We start from the raw sequence: 14,816 nt of genomic DNA on the forward strand, positions 1-14,816 counted from the left end.
TTTGACCCACCTCCTAGAGAAATGGAAATGAAAACAAAAATAAACAAATGGGACCTAATGAAACTTAAAAGCTTTTGCACAGCAAAGGAAACCATAAACAAGACCAAAAGGCAACCCTCGGGCTTCCCTGGTGGCGCAGTGGTAGAGAGTCCACCGCCAATGCAGGGGACAAGGGTTTGTGCCCAAGTCTGGGAGGATCCCAACATGCTGCGGAGCAACTGGGCCCGTGAGTCATGGCCACTAAGCCTGCACGTCCAGAGCCTGTGCTCCAGAGTGGGAGAGGCCACAACAGTGAGAGGCCCACGTACCACACACACAAAAAAGACAGCCCTCAGAATGGGAGAAAGTATTTGTAACTGAAGGAACTGACAGAGGATTAATCTCAAAAATATACAAGCAGCTCATACAGCTCAATATCAAAAAAACAAACAACCCAATCCAAAAATGGGCAGAAGACCTAAATAGACATTTCTCCAAAGAAGATATACACATTGCCAACAAACACATGTAAGGATGCTCAACATCACTAATCATTAGAGAAATGCAAATCAAAACTACAATGAGGTATCACCTCACACCAGTCACAATAGCCATCATCAAAAAATCTATAAATGGGGGCTTCCCTGGTGGCGCAGTGGTTGAGAGTCTGCCTGCCGATGCAGGGGACACGGGTTCGTGCCCCAGTCCAGGAGGATCCCACATGCCACGGAGCAGCTGGACCCGTGAGCCATGGCCGCTGAGCCTGCGCGTCCGAAGCCCGTGCTCCGCAACGGGAGAGGCCACAACAGTGAGAGGCCCGCGTACCACAAAAAAAAAAAAAATCTATAAACAATAAATGCTGGAGAGGGTGTGGAGAAAAGGGAACCCTCTTGCACTGTTTGTGGGAATGTAAATTGATACAGCCACTATGGATAACAGTATGGAGGCTCCTTAAAAAACTAAAACTAGAACTTCCATATGACCCAGCAATCCCACTCCTGGGCATATACCCTGAGAAAACCATAATTCATAAAGAGTCATGTACCACAATGTTCATTACAGCACTATTTACAGTAGCCCGGAGATGGAAGCAACCTAAGTGTCCATCAACAGATGAATGGATAAAGAAGATGTGGCACATATATACAATGGAATATTATTCAGCCATAAAAAGAAATGAAATTGAGTTATTTGTAGTGAGGTGGATGGACCTAGAGTTTGTCATACAGAGTGAAGTAATTCAGAAAGAGAAAAACAAATAACGTATGTTAACACATACATATGGAATCTAAAAAAAAAATATGGTTCTGATAAACCCTGGAGCAGGACAGGAATAAAGATGCAGATGTAGAGAATGGACTTGTGGACACAAGGAGGGGGAACGGCAAGCTGGGATGAAGTAAGAGAGTAACGTTGACATACATAAACTACCAAATGTAAAATAAATAGCTAGTGGGAAGCAGCTGCATCACACAGGGAGATCAGCTCAGTGCTTTGTGACCACCTAGAGGGGTGGGATATGGAGGGTGGGAGGGAGATGTAAGAGGGAAGGTATATGGGGATATATGTATACATATAGCTGATTCACTTTGTTATACAGCAGAAACTAACACAACATTGTAAACAATTATACTCCAATAAAGATGTTTAAACAAATAAATTTTAAAAATAAAATAAAATAGCTTATTGCCAAACAATAATAAAAGTAAAATTTATTATACTACCCAAAGCAATCTACAGATTTAATGCAATCCCTATCAAATTACCAATGGAATTTTTCACAGAACTAGAACAAAAAATTTTACAATTTGTATGGAAACACAAAAGATCCCAAATATCCAAAGCAATCCTGAGAAAGAAAAACAGAGCTGCACCAATCAGGCTCCCTGACTTTAGACTATACAACAAAGCTACAGTCATCAAAGCAGTATGGTCCTGGCACAAAAACAGAAATATAGATCAGTGGAAGAGGATAGAAAGTCCAGAGATAAACCCACGCATCTTTTGTCCCCTAATCTATGACAAAGGAGGCAAGAATATTCAATGGAAAAAAGACAGCCTCTTCAATAAATGGTGCTGGAAAACTGGACAGCTACATGTAAAAGAATGAAATTAGAACACACCCTAACACCGTACACAAAAGTAAACTCAAAATGGATTAAAAACCTAAATGTAAGCCTGGATAGTATAAAACCATTAGAGGAAAACAGAGAGAGAACACTCTCTGACAGAAATTGCAGCAGAATCTTTTCTGATCCACTTCCTGTAGCAATAAAAATGAAAACAAAAATAAACAATGGGACCTAATTAAACTTAAATGCTTCTGAACAGCAAAGGAAACCATAAACAAAATGAAAATACATCCCAGAGAATGGGGGAAAATATTTACACACTGGGTTTTGAGCAGTGTTTGGGGGGAGGCGTGAAGCCCATCAGGGATGGTACCACTCTAGATTTATGGTGTGCATTGTTCTTTAATAACAGCCCTTTAGCATGGCCTTGGTCACCTCCCTCTCCATTCCCTTCATAGACTGTTCTAAACCTTCTCTTAACTCTCCTCAAGCTTCCAGCTTTACACATATTTTCCTTTATTCTCATCAGATAAGATAAACTTACATTGTATTTGAGAAAATGGAGTGCAGCAATCATTATCCTCCTCAATTTTCACAGATATTGCTTCCTCATGCCCACAGATTGCAATCTTATATGCATCTATTCTTATTTTCCTCTTTCCCTAAAAGGTCATAAAATAATCTGAAGGCCATCTGCTCAAAGCTCCTCAGGGACCTGCCTCCATCAGTTATTTTCTCTCTCACTTGGATCTTCAATCTCTTCCTCCATATGAGCTCCACTGTCCCTGGTTTATGAACATGCACATGTTTCCCAGCCCTAAAACGATTCTCTCTTGAATCAATGCCTCTAAAGCCATTGCCTCCAATTTTTCTTTCCTTTACAACCAAACTACTTGATGTTCATTTCCTCACCTCGCACTAAATATTTTAAATGATATATTATAAAATATTCCATATAGATAAGAAGATTAAAATATTCTGTGTAACTACCACTCACTTTAAGATCAACAATGTTCACCAGTTGTACTCCCTTTCCTCTCACAGATGTATCCACTATCCTAAAGTGGAGTTTTCAGCGATTGAAGGTTAAATGGGTACATCAGAGGGATAGGCATACATTCAAATGTCAAACCAATAAAAAAAGTGTGCCACCCCATCTCTCAACTGAAATGGACAGCTGTTAAGGACTGAAATGTATCCCCTCAAAATTCATATTTTAAAGACTTTACCCTTAATGTGACTGTATTTGGAGATAGGGGCTCCAAATTACCTTTAAAAGGTAATCAGGGTTCAATGAGGTCACAAAGATGGAGCCCTAGTCCAATATGACTGGTGTCCTTATAAGATAAGGGAGAGAGAGTAGGGAGGCACACACACAGGGGAAGTCTTCATGAGGACATAGTGAGAAATCAATCAAGGAGAGAGGCCTGAAGAGAAACCAACCTTTCCAGTATTTTGACTTTGGACTTCCAGCATCTAGAACTCTGAAAAACTAGATTTCTGTTGTTTAAGCTATCTAATATATGGCATTTTGTTACTGCAGCCCTAGCAAACTAACAACCAATAAATGTATGAAAAGATACCCAATCTCATTCATAATTTAAAAAATTATTTGAAAAAAGTGAAATATAATTATTCACTTACGAGCTGAATGACATTAAAATATTTGGGAATATGGAACTTATTGACTATGTGAGGAAACATGCCAAATATTGATGGTGTCAGTATACATCGATAAAACTTTTTTAATGTTTTAGTTTTAAATGATTTAGACTTACAGAAAAATTGTAAAAATAATACGACTTTCTGTATAACCTTCATCCAAATTCCCTTAATGTTAACATCTTATATAACCAGAGTGCAATTATCAAAACCAAGAAATTAACATTAGCACAATAATATTAACTAATCCATAGGTTTTATTTGAATTTTATCAGTTTTCACATTAATGTCCTTCTTTTCTTGTCTAGTATACAATCCAGGATCCCATATGTCATTAAATTGTCATGTTACCTTTGTCTTTTCCAGTGTGCAATAGTTCCTCAATCTCTATCTTTCATGATTTTAAGACTTCTGAAGAGTACTGGTGTGGTACACAGACTAATGATACTCAAGATGTCCATGTGCTAATCCCAAGAACCTGTTATTATCTTACTTTACATGGAAAAAGAGACTTTGCAGATATGATTAAGGTAAGGATTTTGAGATTGGAAGATTATCCTGGATTATCTGGGTATGCTCAACATAATAAAAAGGGTCCTTATAAGAGGGAGGCAGGAGGTTCAGAGAGAAAAGACAATGTGATGACAGAGGCAAAGGCAAGTAAGCGAGTGAGACAGTGAGAGTAATAGTGCGAATAAGAATAAGGGGGGCAGAGACGAGGGGAAGATGGTGGAAGAGTAAGACGCAGAGACAACCTTCCTTCCCACAGATACACCAGAAATACATCTACACGTGGAACAACGCCTACAGAACACCTACTGAACGCTGGCAGAAGACCTCATACCTCCCAAAAGGAAAGAAACTCCCCACGTACCTGGGTAGGGCAAAAGAAAAAAGAATAAATGGAGACAAAAGGATAGGGATGGGCCCTGCACCAGTGGGAGGGAGCTGTGGAGGAAAGGTTTCCACACACTAGGAAGCCCCTTTGTGGGCGGAGACTGTGGGTGGCAGAGGGGGGAAGCTTCAGAGCCATGGAGGAGAGCAGAGCAACAGGGGTGCGGAGGGCAAAGCTGAGAGATTCCCGCACAGAGGATCTGTGGCGACCAGCACTCAGCAGCCTGAGAGGCTTGTGTGCTCACCCACTGGGGCGGGCGGGGCTGGGAGCTGAGGCTCGGGCTTCAGTTGGAGCGCAGGGAGAGGACTGGGGTTGGCGGCGTGAACAGAGCCTGCAGGGGGTTAGTGCGCCACGGCTAGCCGGGAAGGAGTCCGGGAAAATTCTAGACCTGCCAAAGAGGCAAGGGACTTTTTCTTCCCTCTTTGTTTCCTGGTGCGTGAGGAGAGGGGATTAAGAGCGCTGCTTAAAGGAGCTCCAGAGACTAGCGTGAGCCGCGGCTAAAAGCGCGGACCCCAGAGACGGGCATGAGACACTAAGGCAGCTGCTGCCACCACCAAGAAGCCTGTGTGCAAGCACAGGTCACTATCCACAGCCCCCTTCCGGGGACCCTGTGCAGTCCGCAACTGCCAGGGTCCCGGGATCCAGGGACAACTTCCCCAGGAGAACGCACGGTGCGCCTCAGGCTGGTGCAACGTCATGCCGGCCTGTGCCGCCGCAGGCTCACCCTGCACTCTGTGCCCCTCCCTCCCCCCTGGCCTGAGGGAGCCAGAGTCTCTGAAGCAGCTGTTCCTTTAACCCCATCCTGTCTGAGTGAAGAACAGACGCCCTATGACGACCTACACACAGAGGCTGGGCCAAATCCAAAGCTGAGCCCCTGGGAGCTGTGAGAACAGAGAAAGGGAAATTTCTCCCAGCAGCCTCAGAAGCAGCGGATTAAAACTCCACAATGAACTTGATGTACCCTGCATCTGTGGAATACATGAATAGACAACGAATTATCCCAAATTGAGGAGGTGGACTTTGAGAGCAAGATTTATGATTTTTTCCCCTTTTCCTCTTTTTGAGAGTGTGTATGTGTATGCTTCTGTGTGAGATTTTGTCTGTATAGCTTTGCTTCTACCATTTGTCCTAGGGTTCTATCCATCAGTTTCTTTTAATTTTTTTTTAATATTTATTTTAATAACTTTATTTTATTTTACTTTATCTTCTTCCTTCCTTCCTTCCTTTCTTCCTTCCTTCCTTCCTTTCTTACTTTCCTTCCTTCCTTCCTTCATTCCTTCCTTCCTTCCTTCCTTCCTCCCTCCCTCCATCCCTCCCTCCCTCTCTGCCTTCCTTCCTTCCTTCCTTCCTTCCCTCCTTTAGACAACGAATCATCCCAAATTAAGGAGGTGCACTTTGAGACCAAGATTTATGATTTTTTCCCCTTTTCTTTGAGACCAATATTTATGATTTTCCCCCCTTTTCTACTTTTTGTGTGTGTATGTGTATGCTTCTGTGTGAGATTTTGTCTGTAGAGCTTTGCTTCCACCATTTGACCTAGGGTTCTATCCACCCCTTTTTTTAAAATTTATTTTCTTAATAATTATTTTTTTATTTTAATAACTTTATTATAATTTGTCTTACTTTATTTTATTTTACCTTATCTTCTTTCTTTCATTATTTCCTTCCTTCCCTCCTTCCTTCCTTCCTTCCTCCCTCCCTCCCACCCACCCTCCTTTCTTTCTTTCTTTCCTTCTTTCTTTCTTTCTTTCTACTTCTACTAATTCTTTCTACTTTATCTCCCTTTTATTCTGAACGGAGTGGATGAAAGGTTCTTGGTGCTACAGCCAGGAGTCAGTGCTGTGCCTCTGAGGTGGGACAGCCAACTTCAGGAAGATGGTGCAAAAGAGACCTGCCAGCTCCACATAATATCAAATGGTGAAAATCGCCCAGAGATCTCAATCTCAACACCAGCACCCAGCTTCATTCAACGACCAGCAAGCTACAGTGCTGGACACACAATGCCAAACAACTAGCAAGACAGGAACACAACCCCACCCATTAGAAGAGAGGCTGCCTAAAATCATAATAAGTCCACAGACACCCCAAAACACACCACCAGACGTGGACCTGCCCACGAGAAACACAAGATCCAGCCTCATCCACCAGAACACAGGCACGAGTCCCCTCCACCAGGAAGCCTACACAACCCACAGAACCAACCTTAGCCACTGGGGACAGACACCAAAAACAATGGGAATGACGAACCTGCAGCCTGCAAAAAGGAGACCCCAAACACAGTAAGATAAGCAAAATGAGAAGACAGAAAAACACACAGCAGATGAAGGAGCAAGATAAAAGTGCACCAGACCTAACAAATGAAGAGAAAATAGGCAGTCTACCTGAAAAAGAACTCAGAAAAATGATAGTAAAGATAACCCAAAATCTTGGAAATAGAATAGACAAAATGCAAGAAACATTTAACAAGAAACTAGAAGAACTACAGATGAAACAAACAACGATGAACAACACAATAAGTGAAATTAAAAATACTCTAGATGGGATCAATAGCAGAATAACTGAGGCAGAAGAATGGATAAGTGACCTGGAAGATAAAATAGTGGAAATAATTACTGCAGAGCAGAATAAAGAAAAAAGAATGAAAAGAACTGAGGACAGTCTCAGAGACCTCTGGGACAACATTAAACACACCAACATTTGAATTATAGGGGTTCCAGAAGCAGAAGAGAAAAAGAAAGGGACTGAGAAAATATTTGAAGAGATTATAGTGGAAAACTGCCCTAATATCGGGATGGAAATAGTTAATGAGGTCCAGGAAGCACAGAGAGTCCCATACAGGATAAATCTAAGGAGAAATACGCCAAGACACATATTAATCAAACTGTCAAAAATTAAATATAAAGAAAACATATTAAAAGCAGCAAGAGAAAAACAACAAATAACACACAAGGGAATCCCAAAAAGGTTAACAGCTGATCTTTCAGCAGAAACACTGCAAGCCAGAAGGGACAGTCAGGACATATTTAAAGTGATGAAGGAGAAAAACCTGCAACCAAGACTAGTCTACACAGCAAGGATCTCATTCAGATTTGATGGAGAAATTAAAACATTTACAGACAAGCAAAAGCTGAGAGTTCAGCACCACCAAACCAGCTTTACAACAAACGCTAAAGGAACTTTTCTTGGCAAGAAACACAAGAGAAGGAAAAGACCTACAATAACGAACCCAAAACAATTAAGAAAATGGGAATAGGAACATACATATCGATAATTACCTTAAATGTAAAGGGACTAAATGCTCCCACCAAAAGACACAGATTGGCTGAATGGATACAAAAACAAGACCCATATATATGCTGTCGACAAGAGACCCATTTCAAACCTAGAGACACATACAGACTGAAAGTAAGGGGATGGAAAAAGATACTCCATGCAAAAGGAAACCAAAAGAAAGCTGGAGTAGCAATTCTCATATCAGACAAAATAGACTTTAAAATAAAGACTATTAGAAGATAAAAAGAAGGACACTACACAATGATCAAGGGATCGATCCAAGAAGAAATTATAACAATTGTAAATATCTATGCACCCAACATAGTAGCACCTCAATACATAAGGCAAATACTAACAGCAATAAAAAGGGAAATCGACAGTAACATATTAATAGTACGGGACTTTAACACCACACTTTCCCCAATGGAAAGATCATCCAAAATGAAAATAAACAGGGAAACACAAGCTTTAAATGATACATTAAACAAGATGGACGTAATTGATATTTATAGGCATTCCATTCTTAAACAACAGAATACACATTTTTCTCAAGAGCTCATGGAACATTCTCCAGGATAGATCATATCTTGGGTCAGAAATCAAGCCTTGGTAAATTTAAGAAAATTGAAATTGTATCAAGTATCTTTTCCGAACACAACGCTATGAAACTAGATATCAATTAGAGGAAAATATCTGTAAAAAATACAAACACATGGAGGCTAAACAATACACTACTTAATAACCAAGTGATCACTGAAGAACTCAAAGAGGAAATTAAATAATACCTAGAAAAAATAACAATGGAGACACGACGACTCAAAACCTATGGGATGCAGCAAAAGCAGTTCTAAGAGGGAAGTTTATAGCAATACAATCCTACCTTAAGAAACAGGAAACATCTTGAATAAACAACCTAACCTTTCATCTAAATCAATTAGAGAAAGAAGAACAAAAAACTCTAAAGTTAGCAGAAGGAAAGAAATCATAAATATCAGATCAGAAATAAATAAAAAATAAATGAAGGAAACGATAGCAAAGATTAATAAAACTAAAAGCTGGTTCTTTGAGAAGATAAACAAAATTGATAAACCATTAGCCAAACTCATCAAGGAAAAAGGGAGAAGACTCAAATCAATAGGATTAGAAATGAAAAAGGAGAAGTGACAACTGACACTGCAGAAATACAAAAGATCATGAGAGATTACTACAAGCAACTTTATGCCAATAAAATGGACAACCTGGAAGAAATGGACAAATTCTGAGAAATGTACAACTGCCAATACTGAGTCGGGAAGAAATAGAAAATATGAACAGACCAATCACAGGCACTGAAATTGAAACTGTGATTAAAAATCTTCCAACAAGCCAAAGCCCAGGAACAGATGGCTTCACAGGCGAATTCTACCAAACATTTAGAGAAGAGCTAACACCAATCCTTCTCAAACTTTTCCAAAATAGAGCAGAGGGAGGAACACTCCCAAACTCATTCTACGAGGGCACCATCACCCTGATACCAAAACCAGGCAAGGATGTCACAAAGAAAGAAAACTACAGGCCAATATCACTGATGAACATAGATGCAAAAATCCTCAAGAAAATACTAGCAAACAAAGTCCAACAGCACATTAAAAGGATCATACACCATGATCAAGTGGGGTTTATTCCAGGAATGCAAGGATTCTTCAATATATGCAAATCAATCAACATGATACACCATGTTACCAAATTGAAGGAGAAAATCCATATGATCATCTGAATAGATGCAGAGAAAGCTTTTGACAAAATTCAACACCCATTTATGATAAAAATCTCTGCAGAAAGTAGGCATAGAGGGAACTTTTCTCAACATAAAAAAGGCCATATATGAAAAACCCACAGCCAACATCATCCTCAATGGTGAAAAACTGAAAGCATTTCCACTAAGATCAGGAACAAGACAAGGTTGCCCACTCTCACCACTCTGATTCAATATAGTTTTGGAAGTTTTAGCTACAGCAATCAGAGAAGAAAAGGAAATAAAAGGAATCCAAATTGGAAAAGAAGAAGTAAAGCTGTCACTGTTTGCAGATGACATGATACTATACATAAAGAATACTAAAGATGCTACCAGAAAGCTAATAGAGCTAATTAATGAATTTGGTAAAGTAGCAGGATACAAAATTAATGCACAGAAATCTCTGGCATTCCTATACAGTAAGGATGAAAACTTTGAAAATGAAACCAAGAAAACACTCCCATTTACCACTGCAATAAAAAGAATAAAATATCTAGGAATAAACCTACCTAAGGAGACAAAAGTCCTCTATGCAGAAAATTATAAGACACTGATGAAAGAAATTAAAAATGATACAAATAGATGGAGAGATATACCATGTTCCTGGATTGGAAGAATCAACCTTGTGAAAATGACTCTACTACCCAAAGCAATCTACAGATTCAATGCAATCCCTGTCAAACTACCAATGGCATTTTTCATAGAACTAGAACAAAAAATTTCACAATTTGTATGGAAATGCAAAAGACCCCGAACAGCAAAAGCAATCTTGAGAACGAAAAATGGAGCTGGAGGAATCACACTCCCTGACCTCAAACTATACTACAAAGCTACAGTAATCAAGACAGTATGGTAGTGGCACAAAAACAGAATTGTAGATCAATGGAACAGGATAGAAAGCCCAGAGATAAACCCACGCACATATGGTCACCTTATCTTTGATAAAGGAGGCAGGAATATACAGTGGACAAAGGACAGCCTCTTCAATAACTGGTGCTGGGAAAACTGGACAGGTACATGTAAAAGTATGAGATTCAATCACTCCCTAACACCATACACAAAAATAAGCTCAAAATGGATTAAAGCCCTAAATGTGGGTGTGGGGTTGAGCCAGTTGTGAGACCCAGAGCTGCGGACGGGCAGGTGGTCCAGTGAGCTGGTGACAGAGCGGCGGGCATTGGGTTCGTGAGCTGAGCGCTGGCCCCGTATCAAGTTGGGCCGAGCCGCGCTGCAGCCGCTGCCGCCACCACCCCCCACCCGCAGCCAGCGACCCGCCATGGGCGCACTCCCACTCTGCGCTGTCTCTGATGGCGCCCATCTCTGGGGCCATGGTGAAGCACGAGCAGATCCTGGTCCTCGACCCGCCCACAGACCTCAAATTTAAAGTAATACTGCAGCCTTTTGACTATTACCCCAATGAGAAGAGTAAACACAAGTTTATGGTACAGACCATCTTTGCTCCACCAAACATTCCAGATATGGAAGCCGTGTGGAAAGAGGCAAAACCCGATGAATTGATGGATTCTAAATTGAGATGTGTATTTGAAATGTCCAATGAAAATGATAAATTGAATGACATGGAACCCAGCAAAGTCGTTCCCCTGAACGCTGCAAAGCAGGACGGGCCCGTGTCAAAGCCACACAGTGTTTCCCTCAATGATACTGAGACGAGGAAGGTCACGGAAGAGTGCAAGAGGCTCCAGGGAGAGATGATGAAGCTATTGGAAGAAAACCGACACCTGAGAGATGAAGGCTTAAGGCTCATAATGGTGGCACATTCGGATAAACCTGGATACACCTCAGCTGCATTCTTCAGAGATAATGTCACCAGTCCTCTTCCTTCACTTCTTGTTGTAATTGCAGCCATTTTCATTGGATTCTTTCTAGGGAAATTCATCTTGTAGAGTGAAGCATGCAGAGTGCTATTTGTTCTTTTTTCTCTTGACCAGAAAAAGATTTGTTAACCTACCATCTCACTGGTAGTGTGGCCCACAGTGACCATTCTTTGTGTGTACAGTGTCATATAGGCCTCGCCTGCAACAGTTTCATGGTTAGAAACACAGTAAGAGCTGACTGTTGGGCTCCTGGACAGCGTGAACATCACCAGACCATCCCTAACAGGTGTCATTGCACATTCAGGCCTTTATGAAATTCATAAATAAAGAATTGTTCTTTCTTTGTGGTTTTAATAAGAGTTCAAGAATCGTTCAGAGTCTTGTAAATGTTATTTTAATAATCCCCTTAAATTTTATCTGTTGCTGTTACCTCTTGAAATACGATTTATTTAGATTGCTAATCCCACTCACTCAGGAAATGTCAAGAGGTATTCTGTGGGGAAATGGTGTCTCTTACAGTGTAATTTTTCCCCTTTACCTTTGCTAATATCATGGCAGAATTTTTCTTATCCCTTGTGAGGCAGTTAACTTAGTTTTTCATCCTTCCAACCCTGTCCCATGGTATTTAACACAAAAATAATAAAACTGTTAACAGATTCTTGCTCAGAAAAAAAAAAAACCTAAATGTAAGGCCAGAAACTATCAAACTCTTAGAGGAAAACATAGGCAGAACACTCTATGACATAAATCACAGCAAGATCCTTTTTGACCCATCTCCTAGAGTAATGGAAATAAAAACAAAAATAAACAAATGGGACCTAATGAAACTTAAAAGCTTTTGTACAGCAAAGGAAACCATAAACAAGACCAAAAGACAACCCTAAGAATGGCAGAAAATATTTGCATATGAAGCAACTGACAAAGGATTAATCTCCAAAATTTATAAGCAGCTCATGCAGCTCAGTAACAAAAAAAATAAACAACCCAATCCAAAAATGGGCAGAAGACCTAAATAGACATTTCTCCAAAGAAGATATGCACATTGCCAAAAAACACATGAAAGAATGCTCAACATCATTAACCATTAGAGAAATGCAAATCAAAACTACAATGAGATATCATCTCACATCAGTTAGAATGGCCATCATCAAAAATCTAGAAACAATAAATGCTGGAGAGGGTTTGGGGAAAAGGGAACACTCTTGCACTGCTGGTGGGAATGTGAATTGGTACAGCCACTATGGAGAACAGTATGGCGGTTCCTTAAAAAACTACAAATAGAACTACCATATGACCCAGCAATCCCACAACTGGGCATATACCCTGAGAAAACCAAAATTCAAAAAGAGTCATGTACCAAAATGTTCATTGCAGCTCTATTTACAATAGCCTGGAGATGAGCACAACCTAAGCGCCCATCAACGGATGAATGGATAAAGAAGATGTGGCACATATATACAATGGAATATTGCTCAGCCATAAAAAGAAACGAAATTGAGCTATTTGTAATGAGGTGGATAGACCTAGAGTCTGTCATACAGAGTGAAGTAAGTCAGAAAGAGAAAGACAAATACCATATGCTAACACATATATATGGAATTTAAGAAAAAAAATGTCATGAAGAACCTAGGGGTAAGACAGGAATAAAGACACAGACCTATTAGAGAATGTACTTGAGGATATGGGAAGGGGAAGGGTAAGCTGTGACAAAGCGAGAGAGAGGCATGGACATATATACACTACAAAACTTAAGGTAGATAGCTAGTGGGAAGCAGCCTCATCACACAGAGATATCAGCTCGGTGCTTTGTGACCGCCTGGAGGGATGGGATAGGGAGGGTGGGAGGGAGGGAGATGCAAGAGGGAAGACATATGGGAACATATGTATATGTATAACTGATTCACTTTGTTATAAATCAGAAACTAACACACCATCATAAAGCAATTATACTCCAATAAAGATGTAAAAAAAAAGATAAAAAAGGGAATAAGGGAGTACACAGGGGAAGATGGCGGAAGAGTAAGATGCGGAGATCACCTTCCTCCCCGCAGATGCACCAGAAATACATCTACACGTGGAACAACTCCTACAGAACACCTACTGAATGCTGGCAGAAGACCTCAGACCTCCCAAAAGGCAAGAAATTCCCCACGTACCTGGGTAGGGCAAAAGAAAAAAAGAAAACACAGAGACAAAAGAATAGGGACGGCACCTGCACCAGTGGGAGGGAGCTGTGAAGGAGGAAAGGTTTCCACACACTAGGAAGCCCCTTCGCGGGCAGAGGCTGCGGGAGGTGGAGGGGGGAGCTTCAGAGCCGCAGAGGAGAGCACAGCAACAGGGGTGCGGAGGGCAAAGTGGGGAGATTCCCGCACAGAGGATAGGTGCCGACCGGCACTCCCCAGCCCGAGAGGCTTGTCTGCTCACCTGCTGGGGTGGGCAGGGCTGTGAGCTGAGGCTCGGGCTTAGGTCGGAGCGCAGGGAGAGGACTGGGGTTGGCGGCTTGAACACAGCCTGAAGGGGTTAGTGCACCATGGCTACCCGGGAGGGAGTCCGGGGAAAAGACTGCAGCTGCCGAAGAGGCAAGAGACTTTTTCTTCCCTCTTTGTTTCCTGGTGCGCGAGGAGAGGGGTTTAAGAGGGCTGCTAAAAGGAACTCCAGAGACAGGCGTGAGCCTCGGATAAAAGTGTGATCCCCAGAGACAGGCGTGAGCTGCAGCTAAAAGCCTGGACCCCAGGGACAGGCGCGAGCCGCGGCTAAAAGCATGGACCCCAGAGAAGGGCGCAAGCTGCGGCTAAAAGCACGGACCCCAGAGACGGGTGGGAGATGCTAAGGCTGCTGCTGCCGCCACCAAGGGGCCTCTGTGCGAGCACAGGTCACTATCCACACCCCTCTTCCGGGGAGCCAGTGCAGCCCGCCACTGCCATGGTCCCGGGATCCAGGGACAACTTCCCTGGGAGAACGCACGGCGGGCCCCAGGGTGGTGCAACGTCATGCCGGCCTCTGCCGCCGCAGGCCCGCCCCGCACGCCATGCCCCTCCCTCCCCCTGGCCTGCGTGCGCCAGAGTCCCCGAATCAACGGCTCCTTTAACCCTGTCCTATCTGAGCAAAAAACAGACGTCCTCCAGCAACGTACAGGCAGAGGCAGGGCCAAATCCAAAGCTGAGCCCCTGAGAACTGTGAGAACAAAGAAGAGAAAGGGAAATCTCTCCCAGCAGCCTCAGAAACAGCAGATTAAAGCTCCACAATCAACTTGATGTACCCTGCATCTGTGGAATACATGAATAGACAATGAATCATCTCAAATTGAGGAGGTGGACTTCAAGAGC

At 42.0% G+C, this 14,816-nt stretch overlaps 2 protein-coding genes across 2 annotated transcripts in view; one reads left to right on the forward strand and one right to left on the reverse strand.

Annotated features, from left to right (window-relative positions):
* Positions 1–14,816, reverse strand: part of OPHN1 (oligophrenin 1) — a 606,425-nt gene that overhangs the window by 60,973 nt on the left and 530,636 nt on the right. The window lies entirely within an intron of this gene.
* LOC309839121 (vesicle-associated membrane protein-associated protein A-like) lies at positions 10,963–11,659 on the forward strand (the record flags this gene model as incomplete). Its single annotated transcript, XM_082680677.1, has 1 exon — positions 10,963–11,659. One exon carries the CDS (start codon positions 10,963–10,965, stop codon positions 11,557–11,559), a length of 597 nt encoding a protein of 198 aa, XP_082536803.1. The 3' UTR covers positions 11,560–11,659.

The sequence above is a fragment of the Grampus griseus genome (genome assembly GCF_964374135.1).
Source record: "Grampus griseus genome assembly, chromosome: X".
NCBI lineage: Eukaryota > Metazoa > Chordata > Mammalia > Artiodactyla > Delphinidae > Grampus > Grampus griseus.